The 18702-nt window shown below is 49.3% G+C and overlaps 5 protein-coding genes across 5 annotated transcripts; 3 read left to right on the forward strand and 2 right to left on the reverse strand.

The window, feature by feature from the left end:
* Positions 1 to 401: 401 nt before the first annotated feature.
* Positions 402 to 3047, reverse strand: CDC27 (anaphase promoting complex subunit bimA; the record flags this gene model as incomplete). The annotated part of the gene is made up of 4 exons (XM_033565993.1): positions 402 to 473; positions 539 to 2394; positions 2448 to 2621; positions 2711 to 3047. 4 exons carry the CDS (start codon positions 3045 to 3047, stop codon positions 402 to 404), a joined length of 2439 nt encoding a protein of 812 aa, XP_033431750.1.
* A 1008-nt stretch (positions 3048 to 4055) lies between these two features.
* On the forward strand, positions 4056 to 4625 carry ATNIH1004_001294 (SND2/TMEM208 family protein; the record flags this gene model as incomplete). The annotated part of the gene is made up of 1 exon (XM_033565994.1): positions 4056 to 4625. One exon carries the CDS (start codon positions 4056 to 4058, stop codon positions 4623 to 4625), a length of 570 nt encoding a protein of 189 aa, XP_033431751.1.
* Positions 4626 to 5119: 494 nt separating this feature from the next.
* ATNIH1004_001295 (uncharacterized protein) lies at positions 5120 to 7883 on the reverse strand (the record flags this gene model as incomplete). Its single annotated transcript, XM_033565995.1, has 3 exons — positions 5120 to 6923; positions 6980 to 7696; positions 7762 to 7883. 3 exons carry the CDS (start codon positions 7881 to 7883, stop codon positions 5120 to 5122), a joined length of 2643 nt encoding a protein of 880 aa, XP_033431752.1.
* Positions 7884 to 9471: 1588 nt separating this feature from the next.
* On the forward strand, positions 9472 to 13650 carry ATNIH1004_001296 (E3 ubiquitin-protein ligase SSM4; the record flags this gene model as incomplete). The annotated part of the gene is made up of 2 exons (XM_033565996.1): positions 9472 to 12037; positions 12089 to 13650. The coding sequence occupies 2 exons, from the start codon at positions 9472 to 9474 to the stop codon at positions 13648 to 13650; spliced, it is 4128 nt and encodes a 1375-aa protein (XP_033431753.1).
* An 849-nt stretch (positions 13651 to 14499) lies between these two features.
* Positions 14500 to 18332, forward strand: ATNIH1004_001297 (uncharacterized protein; the record flags this gene model as incomplete). The annotated part of the gene is made up of 2 exons (XM_033565997.1): positions 14500 to 17857; positions 17920 to 18332. The coding sequence occupies 2 exons, from the start codon at positions 14500 to 14502 to the stop codon at positions 18330 to 18332; spliced, it is 3771 nt and encodes a 1256-aa protein (XP_033431754.1).
* Between the last annotated feature and the right edge of the window lie 370 nt (positions 18333 to 18702).

The following is an 18702-nucleotide window of genomic DNA, read 5'->3' on the forward strand; positions in this document are numbered from 1 at the left end:
TTGCCTAAGAATGGGGTAATAATGGAAACTGATTATGCGGAGAGCCTGGTATGACAGACAGTATGTTCATGACTCTGTCGCCCGGCGTCGTCGTCTCTCATTCGTAGCCAAATGCCCTGCTACGACACAGCCAACCCACGCTAATATACAGAATCAAAGAGCCTCGACAACATTTCGAGAGCTGGATGCATGCAAAAGCATCCTCTACCCAACCAGCCTGCTAACGCCCGTAGAATGCTGATGCGTGCGCAAATGGAATCCAGGAAATGAAAACGCCCTCCCTCATGGATATAGATAGATCCCCTTGGAACAGGATCGGATCGAACAGATCAAAAAGAAAAACAGAACTGGGGAAAAAAAAAAAAAAAAAAAAAAAAAAGGAAAAAGAAACCAAGGTGTTATCATGCCATCTCTTCATCGTCCTCCTCGTCGTCATCTAGGGACTCCATGGCGTCCTTGATGTACTGCGCCGCCTAAACAGAGATAAAAAGCAGTAAGCGATCCGACACCCTGCTCGAAAGACTTGGTTTTTTCTTACCTTTGGATCCAGATTCAAAGCCGTCGTAAAATGCTTGATGGCGTTTGCTTTATCATGTAACATCTTATACAATTTACCCAGGAGATAATGCACATTGGGCTCATCCGGAGCTAGGTCTTTAAGTGTTTTCAAATCGTTCAGGGCGGGCCTGAGTTCATGCAACTTCATGGACACGCGAGCCTTCCGGAATCGAGCAAGGACGGAATGAGGTGCTAGGGAGCAGGCACGTCCATACTGAGCCAATGCACTCCTAGGATTGTTCATCTTCTCTAGCACCAACCCAATACAGCATACCAGTACGGCGTTGGTAGGATTGATACTTGCGGCGTTCCGGAAGTGCTGTTCCGCGAAATCAAGCTTGCCCATCTTGTCATATACCGTTCCAAGACCGTACCAGGCGTTATAATGTCTGCTGTCCGCGCCGATGCCGCGCCGGTATGCATCCAGTGCTTTGTCGTATTCCTCGTTGGCGACATACTCGTGTCCTTGAAGAGTAAACCCGTAGGCGAAACAAGGATCGAGCTGGGTCGCCCGTTTGAAGCATTTCAGTGCTTGGTCATGATCCCGTTGATGGGAGAAGGAGTTGCCAACAGCACACCATGCTTGGGGCGATAGGCGATCAACATCCATCAGCTCATGCGCAAGGTATGCGAGTTCAACATCATTCTTCAAATGCCATAGGACAGTCGAGTATATTTCCATATCCTCCAACCTAGACGGCACCATTGTCCGCACCCGGATGAAATACTTCTCCGCCTCAGAATACATTGCTTGCTCGTAGTACGCTCGGCCGATCTGGGACAGAACCCAAGGCGTCTCACGTTGGCCTTGAGAAAGGGCGTTGAAAATCTGGATAGACTCAGTGCATTTGTAGCGATTCAAGGCAAAATAACCGGAAGCTAACTTGGAGAATAGTTCCAGCAGCCAGGTCAAGGCCTCTACTGACTTGGACTTTTCAATTGCGGCACTCCTGGATGAGGCATATTGAACCCCATATTGTGTCGACGAGGTTGATCGGTGCTCTTTGCCGTCATTATCATGGACGTCACCGGGCTGCTTTCTATTGCCGCTTACAACGCGGCCCATGGTTGTTCCGGTCGTAGTGCGGCCCTTTGCACCAGTTGCTTTAACCTTCTTCAGTTCCCTGCCATCTTTCACTCCCAGCGTCGTACCTGAGAGCTTGCTGGTCGTTGGCTTGATTTGATTGAAAAGTCGCACACTCCGCCGCTGAGGTGCTCCGGGCTCTGTGGGCTGTGTCGCAGAGTGAGCCACTTGACCAGAAACCGTTCGTTTACGGTCTCCTACTCGAGAGCTTGGTACGGCATCCTTGTCGGGTTGAGATGAGATATGCTCTTCGGGCTCAGCTCTTGTCCTTGTCTTTGGTCTGATGCCTGTAGGTTTCATCTTGGGAGGAGGGTCCACCCCGTGGTCCACGCCTATTGTTTGAATTGTCCGATTTTTCCTCGCAGGGGCAAGTGGGGGCTCCAAAGAGGTATCTCCGTTCGCTGCCCCATGCCCGACACGAAATTCGTCGGACTCGCTACTTTGTCCCCCTGGCGTTTCCGTACCTTCATGTACCACGGGAACCGATGCTCCTGTAGAAGCCACGCTGACAGTACTGCCATTCAACTTCTCCCACAAGACAGAACTTCCATGCGTCATATTCGGATCGCCTCTGGTTGTTGCAGATGTGAAGGGATCCAAGCTTGAGTTTACGTTAGACTGTGCCTGCAAAGGTCCGCTTGCAGAAGTCACCCTATCGGAAGCGGAATCGGCATCTTCCTGGGCCGAGGAAGAAACTAACGCGAGCAGTTCAGAGTTCATCTTGTAGATATTGGGAACCCGGACATTGACACCTTCGAATATTAGTCAGTTACTGTTGCTGTCAGACAAAAACCTTTATGCTCACCAGTCTCGCACAAGCCCAGAAAAGCATCCCACATGAACGGGTTCAACTTCAAAGCCTCGACGTAGCATTCCACTGCTTTATTGAGATCCTTATGGGCATGCCATAATTTACCCTGGAGGCATAACACCGCAGCCGCATCGGGCAAATGTTGTCTTCGTGTTTCACTGTGCTTGTCTAATTTGCACAAGATCAGCCTCAATCGACCTATCTTGTGCTTTTCTTGTAGTGGAACACAATGGATGGATAAAAATCCGGGAACTTACTCCAGTGGTTTTTAGAAGCCCATAGGGTCTTACTCCGCTCCAACGCCGTAATACCGTCCAAATACTTGCCTAGATCTAAACATGCCTGAGCATATACGTAGGAGCAGCCCACGTGGGTACCCCGCGACCCAAAATTCCTGCTGTAATCCAAAGCAGTCTTCACCTGGCCGTTCAGAAGATGACACAGTGCGAGTAAGTATGAAGCTTCCGATGTTCGAGGTTCATAGGCGTGCAAACGACCGGCGAGGAATAGAGCATTGCGAATCAGATTGTTGTCAAGATGATAGTATATTAATTGCCTTAACTGGCTCGATATATGAGACGTGGACGGCGACATGATCAGAAGTGAACGGGAAGCCTGGTGCTTGACAATATGAGAGAGTAATCATAGACTTCGAGAACAAGAAGCGGTGTCGACACTCTCCCCCAGGGAAAGAAATGAACAAGAACGGAGGGGATAAAAATTGGAAAAAAGAAGAATGACGGAAGGTGGAAATCATTCAAGACGGGAGGAGCATTTAGATGGGCTGGAAATCCGGTCTTGTGTCCTTTGGCGACACCAGGAGACGGAGGTGAGGAAACAGCGATGTTGTGTTGCTTTGAACTGACTGCGGAGAAAACCGTCAAAAGCTCAGAGGAAAACAGACGGAAGAGCCTCCAAGACAACAGCGGTTGCGTTCAGATTCTTTTCAGAGAGCCCCTTCTTTGTATCCTTCTTTCTTTCTTTTTTTTATTTCACTGTTCCTGGCCCACGATTTGGAATACGCAGGGGAATACCACGTCGTGTCTAGGGCAGGAAACGACGTCCAGAAGACTCGTGATGCCCCTTTGGGCCAACGAAGAGCTCACAGACAGACAAATTGCATATCGAGAATGGCGATCGGAAGTGGGAACGGGGGAGGGCGCACGAAGCTGACAAGAGCCTGTCGGGGAAGGGAAGGGAGAGGAGGAGATGCAGATGCGACGGATCAGGCAATGCAGACTGTCGTCACGAATGGATGTCTTTGTCGATGTTTGGAATCTGGTGAGTGATGATTATTCCTCTGCGTGGCTGGTGGCGCGGGCGCTTGTCCGGTTGTGGAGGGCAACGCCATTCCGTTTCGGCTCACTTCTACCTCTGTCCTCTTATTGCTTCTGACTGTTCTTATGATAGCTCGGTGATTCTTTCTTTCTCCTGTCCTCTCTTTCTTCCTCTCTCTCTGTACTAAATTTCTTTGGTTACTCTGCCGGACACAATATGGCTCAGGTGGGTCCTTCTCATTTCCACTGTACAATGCCTCTTTGAATGGCGTATATGTCCTGTTCAAGCCCATGTGTCATTTTGATCTAGACACAAGAACCAACAATGAACCCAGACAAGCAGAATAAGAACAAAGAACATGATCTGCAATCCAATATATCGCTAACAGTCTCCAAGAAAGCAGCCAAAACTCTTGCCGTGCGAAATGCCTCTCTATTGCTACGCACCCACTTCACCACTCTTGGCATACATGCCGTCTTCCTCTTTCTGCATTGGACCTTCAACCGCCCTCGCTCAATGACTCCTTACTATTGTATGGCCTGCCCGACTCTCGCCATTGAGTTCTACTTGGACCGGTTGGGCCGTCCTCGGTATAACACCGCCGACGGGTCTCTCCGCTCGCCCGGCGAGGATCTGGGAGCTGCCGGATTAACGGAGTACATGTGGGATATCCTGTACTGGACCTGGGGCTGTCTTGGTGCGGTTTGTATATTTGGCGATCGTGCCTGGTGGCTGTGGGTTGTTATACCGTTGTACTCCGTCTGGTTGGCATATACAACCTTCACTGGGGTTCGAAGCGGATTAGCCGGAATGGGTGGCGTGGAACATTCCGAGGGAGAGAGCAAGAGGCAGAAGAAGATGGAGAGGCGAGGACAGCGGACACAGTATCGTTAGAGATTGCTATATGCAATGTAAATTGTTGGATACTATCATAGTCCTTATTACCATAAGGCTATTTTTACCGACCCAAACATTCCGACTGCAAAATATATAATTTCATGCAATTGATCATACAACGACATAGTATGCGTATAGCCACCCTAGACATATATAATCTTACAACCGTCATACCTTCCAAACGAACCCATTAAGTTGAACAATCAGTAGAGATGAATTGCATAGATACGTGAAAGGGTATGAAATGGGAGAGGAAATAACAATAATAATAAAAAAGCTCATCAAAGCAACGTGATATATCGTGGCACAGTCGTAGTAAAACTATGTGGGGAATAAGCAAGGTCGTGGGCAATCTGGGACAATAATCAAACCAGAAAAGTAGAACTGGGATATCTTGCGTGTAACTGAAAGTTAGATCAGACAACGTGAGCATCAGTACACCCAGCCAGGAATCACTTGACAAAACAAGAAAAAGCATCGAGAGTCTTACATTATAGCTCGCCTCTGTTTAGTGTATCCTCGACATGATCGGCCAAATCATCATTCTCTGCCGCAATGCATGAGGATGCTTCTCCAGAGACTTCCAGATACTCTGTCTCGTCATCGGGATCACCATTGATCCCAAGTTGTGTCTGCTCACTTGCACCCTCTACATTGTTGTCGAGAATCGGAACACCGGTCGTAGACACGGGCGAGCTATCACGCGTATCCTGGGCATGTTCAACGTCATCTGTAGGGGATGGAGCAGCAGAAATTGATTGCCCATAAATGGCATGCAGTTTGTTCATCACATCTTCGGCAAAGGAAGACTCTCTACCTTCAAGTAGTAGGGCGACAAGATCCTCAACTGCTGCGTAGTGCGGCAGTGGTTGGTCAGAAGTATCTTGGGGGTCGCTATCCTGTTCAATAGTTGACCTCTCGCCCAAATCAGGGCTGGACGACGGTTGGAGCAAGTCCTCGTCGAAAGTTTTCGTTGCGGCTGCAACGTTGTCGCCAGCTGCACCCAAAATGTCATGAAGCACTTCAGATGATTGACCGTCTTCAGAATTATTGTCTTCTATGTCAACATCAGCTGCAGCAACCCCCCATGCAGATCGATCTCCGTTATTTTCTCCTGCATCTTCTTGTTCACTCGTGGCTGAATTCTCGCCCTCATCTTCACTAGAGAAACTGGGAGAAGAATTGATGGACTGCAAATCCTGTTTACGCATTTCCTCATCATGGCGTAGGGACTCATGTTCCTGATCGTCCATAAGGGGTGCATCGTCGAGACCCCGGCCGTGCTCTTCTGTTTCACTATCATCAATAGCGGAGCCAGAGGCAGAGTTCGTATCAGTATCATGTTCTCCACCCCGTGAAACTGGAGTATCCTGTTCATCCTGACCCTCAGCATCATTCCCTGGCGTATGGCTTATTGCTGTGCTGCATTTTGGTAGAGGAGGCGGCGGGCTAGTCCTAGCATTAAAATCGTCGCTAACTTCTCGTGCCGCAATTTTCCAGTTGCCAACATCCTTGAGCCTCGCAAGCTCATTCGCAGCTGCTTTGGCGCCATCCATCCCATGTGACAAGATGTTGTCCGACAACGCTCTAGCCTCATCTATTTTCGCATGTTGCATCCCGACGTCGCGAATGTGACCTCTCCAGTCGTTGAACCCTGCCTTTAAGGCATGGTAATCCGCCCAGTCCTTATATGTTACCCCATCCATCCAGGCCCATCGCATGCCTATCTCTTGGAGTCCTAGATCACGGACACTATTCAATACATCCAGAGTAGAATCTACAGCAGCAGAGACACGGCGTTCTATCTCTTGGTCAAACGTTTCATGCCATTCTCGGAGTGCATGAGCATGATCTCGTACGATGATCGCGGCTTGTCTGATCTCTGTCAAAAGTTCATCATGTGCCGTCGCCTCTTCTTGAGGAGCATCTTCAGCAGGCAGTGACTCGACTAGTGCGTTTATGCGAAGCTTGATCTGTGCTAATTCATGCTCAAGAACCTCGTCCAATGATACTAGAAGGCTTTCACCACGACCTTTTGCCCCTCCGGATATATAGCTCTCAACGATCGTATTTATACGTTCTTCAAGGTCCTCGATCCCCTTGTCAGCAGCAACTGTGAATTTTTCCTGCCATATTCGAAGGTCAGAATCAATCTTCTCACGAGCCTGAGCCGCCAATTCCGTAGGAGAGAGTCTATGCGGAGTTGGGGATGACTCTACCGCCGTTGATGTGGCTGGCGGTTCATTCTGAATTGATGCGGAAGTCATTGGGGGGGGTTGTTCCGAAGAGGTTATACTATGTAGTCCAAGGATTAGCTCAACTGAGATCACCCTTCCAGTCTCAAAACTCACCTTTCAGCGTCATCCACCACATTTTGCAATTTTCTTCCCTCACGATAGCTTGCTAGCCTCTGTCTTATTTTTACCAGTTGAGGTTCGACATTCTCCGAGTAGAGACCAGTGATCTTCGGCCATAACGAGCTGTTTGCAAAGTAGATGACCGAGGACCAGGTAGTTTGTGCATAGGGCATAACCGTAGTTGTGAGTATATCTTGACCAGAAGTATACGTTTTGCCAATGAATGGCTTGGACTGGGCACAGAAAGGTAATACATATCCATGAAGCACCGAGCTCAGTACGGCCTTGGTCTTCAGACAGTACGGTGACAGAGCAGCCTCAACACGTTCCACGTGAGGCGCTATATTGGATTTATACAGTTCGCCTGCGGTGTCCTGAGCGGACTGCAAATGAGGAACGACTTGTCTTTCCCAGTGTTGCCGGGTGTATTGTTGAGTCCTGTCCAAAGCAGGAGCCCCATATCTGCCATAACTCCATTTAGCGGCATTTGAAACAGGCGTATAAACCTTATCATTGAACCCTCGTGCATATGGACGTGTAATTTCAACGTAAGGCGCACCGTAGGTTTCATAATAGGGAGCAACATAAGGTTCAATATAGGAGCGAGCGACGAGATACGGTTTGCAAACTTGCGGCGAGGACTCATTCAAATCTGAGAGATGGGACGGACATCGAAAGATCGGCGTAAGTAGTGCATACCATATACATAGGCTGGAGTCATGAGCTTATCAGACCAGATGTGCAAAGACTCTTTCTAGAATACTGAACCAACATACCGTACAATTAGGCCAAGTGTCCACCGAAATAAACTTGTCTTCTTCGGTTTCGAGCGACTTTCATTGATTTCAGTACCGTGCCCGGCATTTTCCAGGATACAGCCATCGTCCGGGTTGGTCATGATTATTTCTCCTGTGACAGGGGTGCTCCTGCGTATGAAACAGTCGGTGCTCACGTCGGTGCTCACGTCGCGTCCCAAACGAACGGGTATACAGACAACCTATCAATAATTCCTATGGCATCGCAGAAAGACCACCGGTTTGCAAAATTTTTAGTCGCCTGATTAGGTAGCTAATCAGAAGTTGGAGTTCAGTCAGCAGTCAGGCATGCGTATATGGGTTCGTCGCAACAAGATACGCGGAGCACACGCGACTATGAAGCCGGCGGGTCTTGGCACACTTTTTTTTTTAGTGAGCTGTGTATGGAGTTCGCCTCTACAGGCGGCGAAGTTCTGGGTGGGATATGAAGGGAGATCTAAAAATGACCCCTAGGATTAATCAAATGAAATACGGTGTCAAATAATAAATCAGCGTATAGATTCTACGGCTAAAACCGATGATGCTCGTTTCCCTGCTCTGGTCAGTGAGGTCATTGGCATTGATAATGGAACAGCTGTCTTGTTACATGCCGTTGTATTAATACAGTAAACCTGTGGGTTTGAGCAGAGGTCTCTGCGTATCTTACTGTATTATCACGTGTAAGACTCATGTTGGCTGAGTCATCATTGCCTTCCCCGAACCGCACTCATCGTTGATTATCAACCTCGACAACTTGCCACAACTTGGATCAGTCGACATTCTCAAGGCCCATTGAACACGCATCTCGCTCTGGGGTAAAATTTTCAACTATATTTGTTGTGGAGACACTTACTGCTTTGAGTGTTGCGCCATCAAACTCGAACACACGCCTTAGCGGGTCTTTGAATATGATATCTGGCTATCAATACTGAAGACGACTGGATCGTCGACTTTGTCACAAAGATGGATTTCCCAAGACATCTAGCTCCCAGCTTTACAGGAACGCCACCCTTTCCGGATCTGATGAATGATCCGGCCTACGCTACCAACAACAAAGGCAAAGAAAAGGACATGGAAGAGCCGGATACTTGTCGAATTTGTCGTGGGGAGGGGACTGAAGAAGAACAGCTCTTCTATCCTTGCAAATGCAGTGGCAGTATAAAGTTCGTTCATCAGGCCTGCTTGGTGGAATGGCTGTCCCACTCCCAGAAGAAACATTGCGAGCTGTGCAAAACACCGTTCCGTTTTACTAAGCTTTACGATCCAAATATGCCTCGAAGTCTCCCAGCTCCGCTGTTTATAAAACAACTTCTGATCCATAGTCTCAGGACAATGGTCACATGGCTACGTTTTATACTTGTGGCGTTTGTCTGGCTTGGATGGCTACCGTGGTCTATGAGAGCAATCTGGAGGGCCCTTTTCTGGCTTGCAGATGGTCGCTGGTCTGGTGGTGATACCCCTCGACGGAATACTATGCCTGGTCACCTTAATAAATTGGTAGAGAACAGTACTGTCTCGTTAATTTCGCCGGTGGTGGGCACAGGATCCACAATTCCCACGGACACCTCTTCAAGCACGACTAGTGCCCCAATGTCGCAAACATCAGTTCCATCAATGTTCGGCTTCTCTTCTGGTGAGCCATTAATGCTCAGCCTTATAAGGAATGCCCTCTCTAGTATTTTCTACCCCGCAATGTCCTCTGGTGCTGGCAACACAGATACAAGAACGTCGAACTTGACCATTGGGCCATATAAACGACGCTCCTCATGGCTTTCTGATGTCAAGTTTTTGAACTCTTTGACGCCGTCGCCGACAATAAACAATATTCTAATTGATACGCTAGAGGGTCAACTGATTACTCTGCTTGTCGTTGTCTCGTGCATACTGATCTTCCTTATCCGCGAATGGGTGGTTCAACAGCAACCAATGGCGAATATCGCAGATGGGGAACGCGAAGCAGCTGTTCAATTAATCGCAAATAATCGTCAAAATGAACCAGATGATAGACAAAGAGCGGAGCCCAACGACCGTCCACTTCCTTGGGATGTGCCGCCCGAGAACCTGCATGAGCATATCGACAATAATTCAAATGGCCCAGACGACGCTCTCTCTCATTCGGACATAGACACGTTAGGTGACCATTCATTTATTCGCGATGGCAGTCCTTCCCATTTACAACCCGCGGAAGAACCTGGTACAGCAGCTTTTTTTCGCCCTCACAACAGCAGTGATTATATGCAGGATGTTGAGCCTTCCGACGAGCAATCGTCTTCTCATGCTAGCCAGGTTTGGCCCGGGGTTGAAATTTTCCGGGATCTCTGGTCACGCGCTCAAGGTGATCCTGAACAAGTCTTAAGGATCATTAGAGAAGAGAATCGACAGGACGAATTGAGTTGGATAGTTACCGCAATGACGAAACTTCAACAAAATGATGGTTTTAGAGCGTCTTTGAACCGTGATGAGATGGTAGCACGATCCTCTGGTATGGATGCAACCGCTAGAAGATTCAGTAACGCAGACCCTGCGTTGCAGGCAGAGGGTTCGCAGTATGCTACTAGACGTTTGTCATCAGATCGCGACGTTCTGCCATGGGATACTACCGATTCACATGATCCAGACTTCAGAGATAATGAAAGTACAGATCCCCAACAAAGCTATTTTGCTTCGAATTTCTCGGACCCAGAAACACACACTACTCATAAAGAAGAAGCAAACCCTGTCTACCCGGACGATGATGGTTCTCATGTCCCACAAGCCCTTATTCCAGATGAAGCCGTAACGGCAACCGCCAGTGGTGATTCATCAGAGAATGTGCCATCATCTACTCAAAATGACCATCCGGCTGCTGCCAAAGCTCCTCCCAAAAATATGGCCACCAGGGTTGTCGACTGGTTTTGGGCCGATATTACCCCTGACAACGAGCCTGAGGAACAACCACAGCCAGATGAAGAACACCTAGTTGAGGATCCTGCTTTAGAAGCGCCTTTCGTGCCTGTGCAGAACAACAGACGCATTGCTGAGCGTGCCGCGCAAGATAATCAAGGGGTTCTTGCCGACGCTGCGCTTGAGGCAAACGACATTGACGCTCTCGAGGAAGGTGATGATCTAGAAGGGATCCTGGAACTTATTGGTATGCATGGTCCAATCTTTGGACTCCTGCAAAATGGCGTTTTTAGTGCCCTCCTCATTTCATTTACGGTTGCAATTGGGATCTGGCTCCCTTATCTGTGGGGGAAAATTGCTCTTGTTCTCTTAGCGAATCCGATACAGTTAGTCTTTGGCGTTCCCATGACTGCAGTATCAGTTTTCGCGAATGTCACACTCGATACCCTCATTGGTAGCCTTGGCTATGTGATGTACTGGGTCACTCTTCTCTGTAGAGTGCTGCTGGGTCCTCTTGCTGCCCTAATCCCACTAGGAGACTGGATTCCTCACACTAAGTCTATTACAAGTGCTTCGCTTACACTCATTGATGCTAGCAGTCAGCGATTGAAAAATGTGGCTAGTGCGTTTTTTGTCTTCCATGAATCTGATGTCCCCATATTCTCTGTGCTCTCTCACCAGGCTTTGAAAATTCACCAAGCGCGAATTACCAGCCTTCTACAGTCAGCATTTCTCTTAGTGAAGTTTATATTGCGCGATCTTCCTATCCAATTGCTATCTGGTGGAATGCACAGCGCCCTTACATTTGACAGTGGGACCATGGAATTTACTAGTATGCTGTCGCAAGCACGAGGTCAAATCAGTATCTTAAGCACTCAATTTCTGGCCTCCTTGAACGGCACAAAATGGTTCAATACAAACATTGTGGCTGGAGCATCAATTGGTATGGGTATTGATTATGACCTAGCAATGTGGGATACAAAAGACCGTGTGATTGCTATCATTATGGGCTACCTCCTCATGTCAGCTTTAGGTCTCCTTTACCTACGTGTCACCGGTTTGATATCTGGAGTGGCTCGCGGGCAGAGGGTGGAAGGCATAGTTGCTGATATCCTCCACCAAGCGGGAGGGGTGATGAAGGTCATCCTGATCATTGGTATTGAAATGATAGTGTTTCCGCTCTATTGCGGCTCCTTGCTTGATGTTGCCTTGTTACCCATTTTTGAGGGCGCCACTATTGCGTCGCGTCTCGAATTCACTTCGTCATCGCCTCTCACTTCTCTTTTCGTGCATTGGTTTATTGGTACCTGTTACATGTTCCATTTCGCCCTCTTCGTCTCTATGTGCAGGAAGATTATGAGAAGTGGTGTTTTATGTAAGTGCTGCCACCTTCAGGGCCCACTAAACAAGCACTCACGCGAACTAGATTTCATCCGCGATCCGGATGACCCTACGTTCCATCCCGTCCGAGACGTCCTGGAGCGTAACATCACTACGCAACTTCGCAAGATCGGCTTCAGTGCCCTAGTCTATGGTGCTCTAGTCATTGTGTGTCTTGGGGGCGTTGTCTGGGGACTATACTTTGCATTTGAGGGTGTCCTGCCCATTCACTGGTCTGCCACGATTCCAGTCCTTGAATTTCCAGTTGACCTACTGTTTTACAACTTTGTCATGCCGCTTGCAATCCGGTCCATCAAGCCTTCCGACGGTCTACACAATCTTTACGGTTGGTGGTTTTACAAGTGCGCTCGCTTTTTGCGGTTGACGGACTTCTTTTTTGGTGAGAGGCAACTCGATGAAGAAGGGTATCATGTGCGCCGAACTTGGTGGGATTTGTTAAGAGGAGCCAGGGGGGATATTGGACAGCCTGTCATTGACCACAGCCAGCTGCCTGCCACTGATGACAAGCATGATGGCGTATTCTTTGCACGAGACGGGAAGTTCGTCAGAGCCCCCGCCTCGGATCAGGTTCGCATCCCTAAAGGCAGTCAAGTCTTTTTGGAAGTGACCGAGAACAATGAGCGCATTGATGGAGCCCCAGAGACGGATGGGGGGTTACATGGCCGGAAAAACGAAATGTTCACCAAGGTTTATATCCCTCCATATTTCCGGAGCAGGGTTGCAGCCTTCATTCTCTTGATTTGGGTATTCGCGGCTGCCACTGGCGTAGGCATCACTATTATCCCGCTGATTGTTGGGAGGAAGTTGATGTCGTCATACTTTCCCAATCGACCGCTGAATGATATCTATGCCTTTTCTACTGGCATCTGTATGGTCGGCATGGCTAGCTGTATCGCCTGGTACTGTTACACCAGCGTCACAGTGGTGAAGACCCATTTAAGCCCACATTTGCAGTCCCCCCGAAAGGCTTGTTTGGGAATAGTGAGCGCCGTGCTCAATGGCCTGCGCCTCATCTACGTCTTCATTGCATTTTCAGTAGTGCTGCCATCGATGTTCGCTTTGGTGATGGAGCTTTATGTGCTGGTCCCCGTGCACACATACCTAGGTGGCACTCAAGCTCATGTCATCCATTTCGTGCAAGACTGGACTCTAGGGGTTCTCTATGTCCAAATGGCAATCAAATTTGTTCTGTGGCATTCCACCTCACGTCCCGCAGCCGCTCTAAATGGCATCTTCCGCGACAGTTGGCTCAAGCCCAATGTCAGTCTTGCGACGCGTGCATTACTGCTTCCGATTACGATTCTTACTGCAGTTGCGGTCACCTTACCACTTTCCCTTGGATTTATTTTGAATTCAGCCATGCTCCACTCGGCCCCCGATGTGCAGTCGAAGGTCTACCGCTACGCGTACCCAGCAACTTTACTCATGAGTCTACTGGTCTGGCTCAGTTACGCGGTACGCCGACAGGTGGAGGTCTGGCGAGTCAACATCCGGGATGATGTGTATTTGATTGGGGAACGTCTTCATAATTTCCGTGAGAAACGAGCAAGGGATGTGGGTGTGCCTCGACAGGTGATCACGGGGTGACCAGGAGGGATGGAGAGTGTGATGGTTCATACGTATAGTAGTAACCTTTTGACTTTTCTATAGTTTTTATGGCTTACTATGTTTTATTTATTTTATTTGTTCTTCGTATTCGTTCCCGTATTCGATATTCGTTATTGCTATTACTAGAAGCCATAGAATGTTGGCTGTTTCAATTGAGTATTTCAATTACATACTCCAATTAATGGGACGCGGGATGAAAAGGTTGTTGCCTAGTATGGTTTTCTTTTCTGCCTGTTGTTGTCGCAAAGTCTTCCACATCTGAACAGTCAAGAAAAGATGTTAGATATGCTTGAATCCCACACTCGCGAATAATAAACCAAGCTCCGCTGGGGGCCATCAAATAGACTCAGTTCTAATCTCACGATCGTAAGAATTGCCTCCAGGACTACAGCGTTTACGAAGACGGCCAGTGCACGTGCTCGCCTGTGACCGGCCGCCAATCAGCGGCGGCGAACGGGGAGAATCGCGGCTGCCTGCCACGTGACGCGCCAAGGTTGCGCGGACTTGTGGCTTGGCACATGAGGCTTTGCTTCACTCGCCACTCCCTATTGGTTAGGCAACAGAATTCCTGCCCACCTGAGAATCTATTCTTATTTCTTATTCCGCCTGCCGCTCTTTTGCCCCTCAGCCATAGTGGATGAACTAAAATATCGCGGCAGTGTTCATCACCTCTTCTCACCACACCACCGACCCCTGCCTTTCCATCAGTCGATCTGACGAAACCATGTCCTTCCCCTGTTGACCGTTTTCGGATTGTCTGCAATGCTTCTGCTCTCCCGCTAAATTTTGTCTATTCCGACCGCGACCGGTCGGTCTCTGCGTGCCAGGATGTCCGTTCTCCGTCACGGGGGTTCCTACCTCCAGCGACGCCTCACCAAGATGTATACCGACACTAAAACCTCGTGTGAGAGTGTAACTACCGCTTCCAAGGCCGTCGACGACCCGGAACTGGTCGCCCTCCACCGAAGTTTCAGAACCCAGCGAGACAGACTTCTAGCATGGGGCCTCGACTGGAGCGACGCCAGTGCCGCCCAGCCGAATGACATCGATGAGTCGCTCACCCAGGCGGGTTTCAGCGACGTCGTGGCCAGCGTTATGTCATCTATCCAAGACCTCCTCAACAAGGCTGAACGCCTACAACACACGGAAACGTCCGACCTACCTCCGAAAGGTGGACGAGCAGATCCGCCGTCGAAGGACGCTCTGAGCCGTCTGCCGGTGAAGACGCAATGGACTAACGAAGATATTAATCGCTCGAAAAACTTGTTGGCTGAGCTGACTGCGTGTATTGACACTCTCTACGACCTGTCTCACTCCAGACGCAATATGACCTCCAGCGGACAGTCTGCCTGGGCACGACAATACCCAATATCCCCAGCCCCCGTCGCAGATTCTAAATCCTACCACGGGTCCTCCTTTGAGACGAAGCAGATGTATTCGAACTCCAAAGCAAAGGAGGTATTTGATTATTCGCCGTTTTCCCATCACGGTCTCGATCAACCTAAGCTAGATAATCCCTACAGCCCCGCGTCCTTTTCCTCGAAAAACTACCTCATTGATCGATCGGCCCTACAGCTCTCGGGAGCCTCGCACGAAAACTGTCCGCCACCGTATGAGATGGTGGCAGCGTCCACCAATTCACGCGCTATCGGTCGCATAAAGACCTCCGCATCTCCATTTTTGCGTGGCTCGAAAGACTCGACTGCGACTATTCTGGTTGAATACATGCCTATGATCCTGGAGTCCTCGGGCGCCGTGGCAGTCCCAGGGAACAAGCGCCTCGATCATGTGCATGAAACTCTTGAGCAACTCGTACAGAATGCCAGGGTCTCGCATCTGGGTTTGTTAAAATTCCTGGGATATTATATCGATATGCCAAACTCCCGCTATGCATTCATTTACCAAATGCCGATGGCCTACTTTCCTTTCCTGCGCAATCCCACGGATCTCTTGCAGGGGCTGAAACCGAAGCCGCTGGTATCTCTGTTCCAGTCTAGCGAAGACTATCAAACTCCAAATCTGGAGACGCGTTTCCGCTTGGCGTACGATCTCGTGATGGCGGTACTTCAATTGAGGAGCCAGAATCTTGTGCACGGCAATATCAATAGTGGCAACGTCCTTATATTCCCGGGTTTGACAAACTCCGCCAACGATGAAGTCAGCCTCACGGAAAACCTGCAACGGCCTTACTTAACGTCATTTGCTCAATTCTCTGGAAACGGATCCTCTCCAGAACCTCTGTCATCGAGCATGTATCGCCACCCAGATGATAAACGGTCCATAGAAGACGATGCCGCCTGGGCTTACGATCTTTATTCGCTGGGCCTTATATTGATGGAAATTGGCTTGTGGGCCCCTATCAGCCGTCTGTGGAAAATGAAATACAACAATTCCATGTTCAAGCAAAGGATCGAAAACGTATACTTGCAGAAATTGGGCCCCAAGTGTGGCAGTGCCTATCTACATGTGGTCCAGCTATGCCTCGATGCGCCAAACTTCCACCTCTCAACGCAGCCCTTTGACGATCTGAACCTCCGAGTGCCACAGACCTTCCACTACCCGGTATTGGATCTTTCGGAACCCGACAGCATTTTCTCATTTTCAATGAACTTCCTCTACACCATGTCCAAGATTGTTTGGTCATGCTGCAGAATCGACATCTTTTCGGCGCCAAGTGCGGACGAGTTGGATGACTGTCTCCCGCTTGCTCTTGTTCCCAGACCCGAAGTGCCGGCCTCGAAAGAGGCCGTGAGAGAATATGAGCCCGCACATACTCAATCTGTCCCAGTCGCCGAGCCATTTACTATACTACCTCATGCTGATATGAAGGCATTACGGGAAAAGATGGGTTTGGATGAGAGAAAACCCCGCAAACGGACTTTCAAAAAACTCACAAACGTCGACATCCCCCAAGAACATTTGAACCAGTGGAATTTCCATATGCTCCCTAAACTAAGGAAACTTCTTCAAAAAATCCTCAAAGACTCCACCGAGTCGTGTGGTGTAACTTTGATGATGACCGGCGACACGATTGAAAATGCCAGGACCACTATCTGCGTCACCTGTGCGAGCGCAAAAAAGGTCCGTGCAGCGCTGAAGAAGTACTTTGTACTAGACAGTGAGGATTGGGATCTTATTGTCCTCCGGGGAGATATTCAGCGGTCTAAGGTGCCGCGGAAGAAGCGCCGCAGGCCGGCGAACTCTGGACCGAACAGGACCGACTCGCTTGCTTCTTCCCATCAGGACCCAAACCCTCATTATCAGCAACGGCCCCTCTGCGGCGCATCCATGGGTGCGTTTATGAACGAAGAGCATCTACCTCCTGTGACGTATGGTGGTGCCATACTAGTCGACGGCATGCCATATGGAATGACCGTTCACCACATGCTTGAAGCACCTAGCGACCAAGAGGATGAGTACCAAGATCCCGTTGCTCCACTGCGATCTTCTGGAAATTGGCCCCAAAATCAAGACCCGCAGGAGGCAGCGTTCATGTATAGTTGGTGCGACCAAGATCCGTCGGAGCTTGACCATGAATTTGAGATTTCGGAAGATGAATATGGGGATGGCTGTTCAATGGATGGAAGCTATGATGACTTCTGCCTCTCTGAGGGCTATTCTTCAGATGAAGACCCGTTCGGGGGTGATGATGATTATGAAGACGAGGATGCAGCGTCGATAGGTGACACGGCGGGCATTGAGCCTGGGGATGAGCCTCCCTGTTTCGTAACCCAGCCTGCTATAGACGACGTTCGTGATGATTTCTTTCCATGTCCTGAGGATCGCGATGATGAACACCTGGCTTCTCATTCCTTCGGATTCGTTCACGCGTCCTCTGGCGTCAGACGTTGGACACGCAAAGGGATAAAGCACGAGATCGACTGGGCGTTGATCAAAATCAACGACGACCGCATCGACGCGCGAAATATTGTGTACGACAAGTCGGCATCATCAAGACCAGGAGGATCGAGACAACGATACCGTGACCGCAGCCCACTGCCACAGGGTGAGGTCATATATTTGAACGACATCGCTCGCACGGAGGATCTCGGTGGTTTACAGGTCCATTGCTGCGGTAGAACCAGTGGCTTGCAAAGCGGACAGATATCAAGGGCGATGACGATCGTCAAATTACACGGCCGGCAGACCTTCTCGACGAGCTTCTGTGTTGATGGGAATTTCGGGGGTACGTAAGCGCACCACACCCTAATGTAGTGGTTAATTCACACCCCTACTAACAGTCTGCAGTGCCCGGCGACTCCGGCGCATGGGTCTTCGAGCGGTCGACCGGTCGTGTGTGTGGCCATGTTCTGGCGTGGTCCGACAAAAGCCACACGGCGTACATTGCCCCTATGGAAGTTCTGTTGGAGGATATTGCCCGCAGTCTCAATGCGTCCTTTGTTGCTCTCGCAGGGGGGCCGGATGGATCTCTGGCTTACGCGATGCCTCATTCCAACAACCTGGAACCTCAGAATCCTCGCTACCGTGCACCTCCTCCGCTGCCCGATCAAATTCCTGTTGATATTGGCCGACTCCGTCTCGACGATACCGGCATGGGGCCCGTAAACACTAGTCGTGGCCTTCGGGAGGTTTCCACCCCGTATCGCGGAATGCCACCTATCTTGACACAACCTCGCAGTTTGGAACGACAACTTGCATAACCCGCACTTTCATTTATCTATCTAATCCATTCCTTTATCTTCCCTGTATTCTCCGTTTCTCTACAAAGTTGGTGATGCTTATAGTTTCGTTTTTATACCCTTCTTCTTTGATCTCTGATGTTGTGCGACTTTTTTGAATGAGTGGATGGGAATCAATAATACCCCGTGGCGTTTTGTTCTATATATGGATTGAAAGCCCTCATATTTTTCGGCTGGTTTCGATTATCCATCATATAGCCAACTAGTTGCCAGTTTGATGTTAGATATCTGATCTAATTACCTTGCACAATCTAGCATTATGTCAATAGCTCAGTCCCTTGCCCAGTCAGTCCCCGCATGATACGTACAGTCTGTAGAAACATTCCACTAC

Source organism: Aspergillus tanneri (genome assembly GCF_003426965.1).
Source record: "Aspergillus tanneri strain NIH1004 chromosome Unknown AapTan_2_pilon_pilon_pilon, whole genome shotgun sequence".
In the NCBI taxonomy this organism is placed as follows: Eukaryota; Fungi; Ascomycota; class Eurotiomycetes; order Eurotiales; family Aspergillaceae; genus Aspergillus; species Aspergillus tanneri.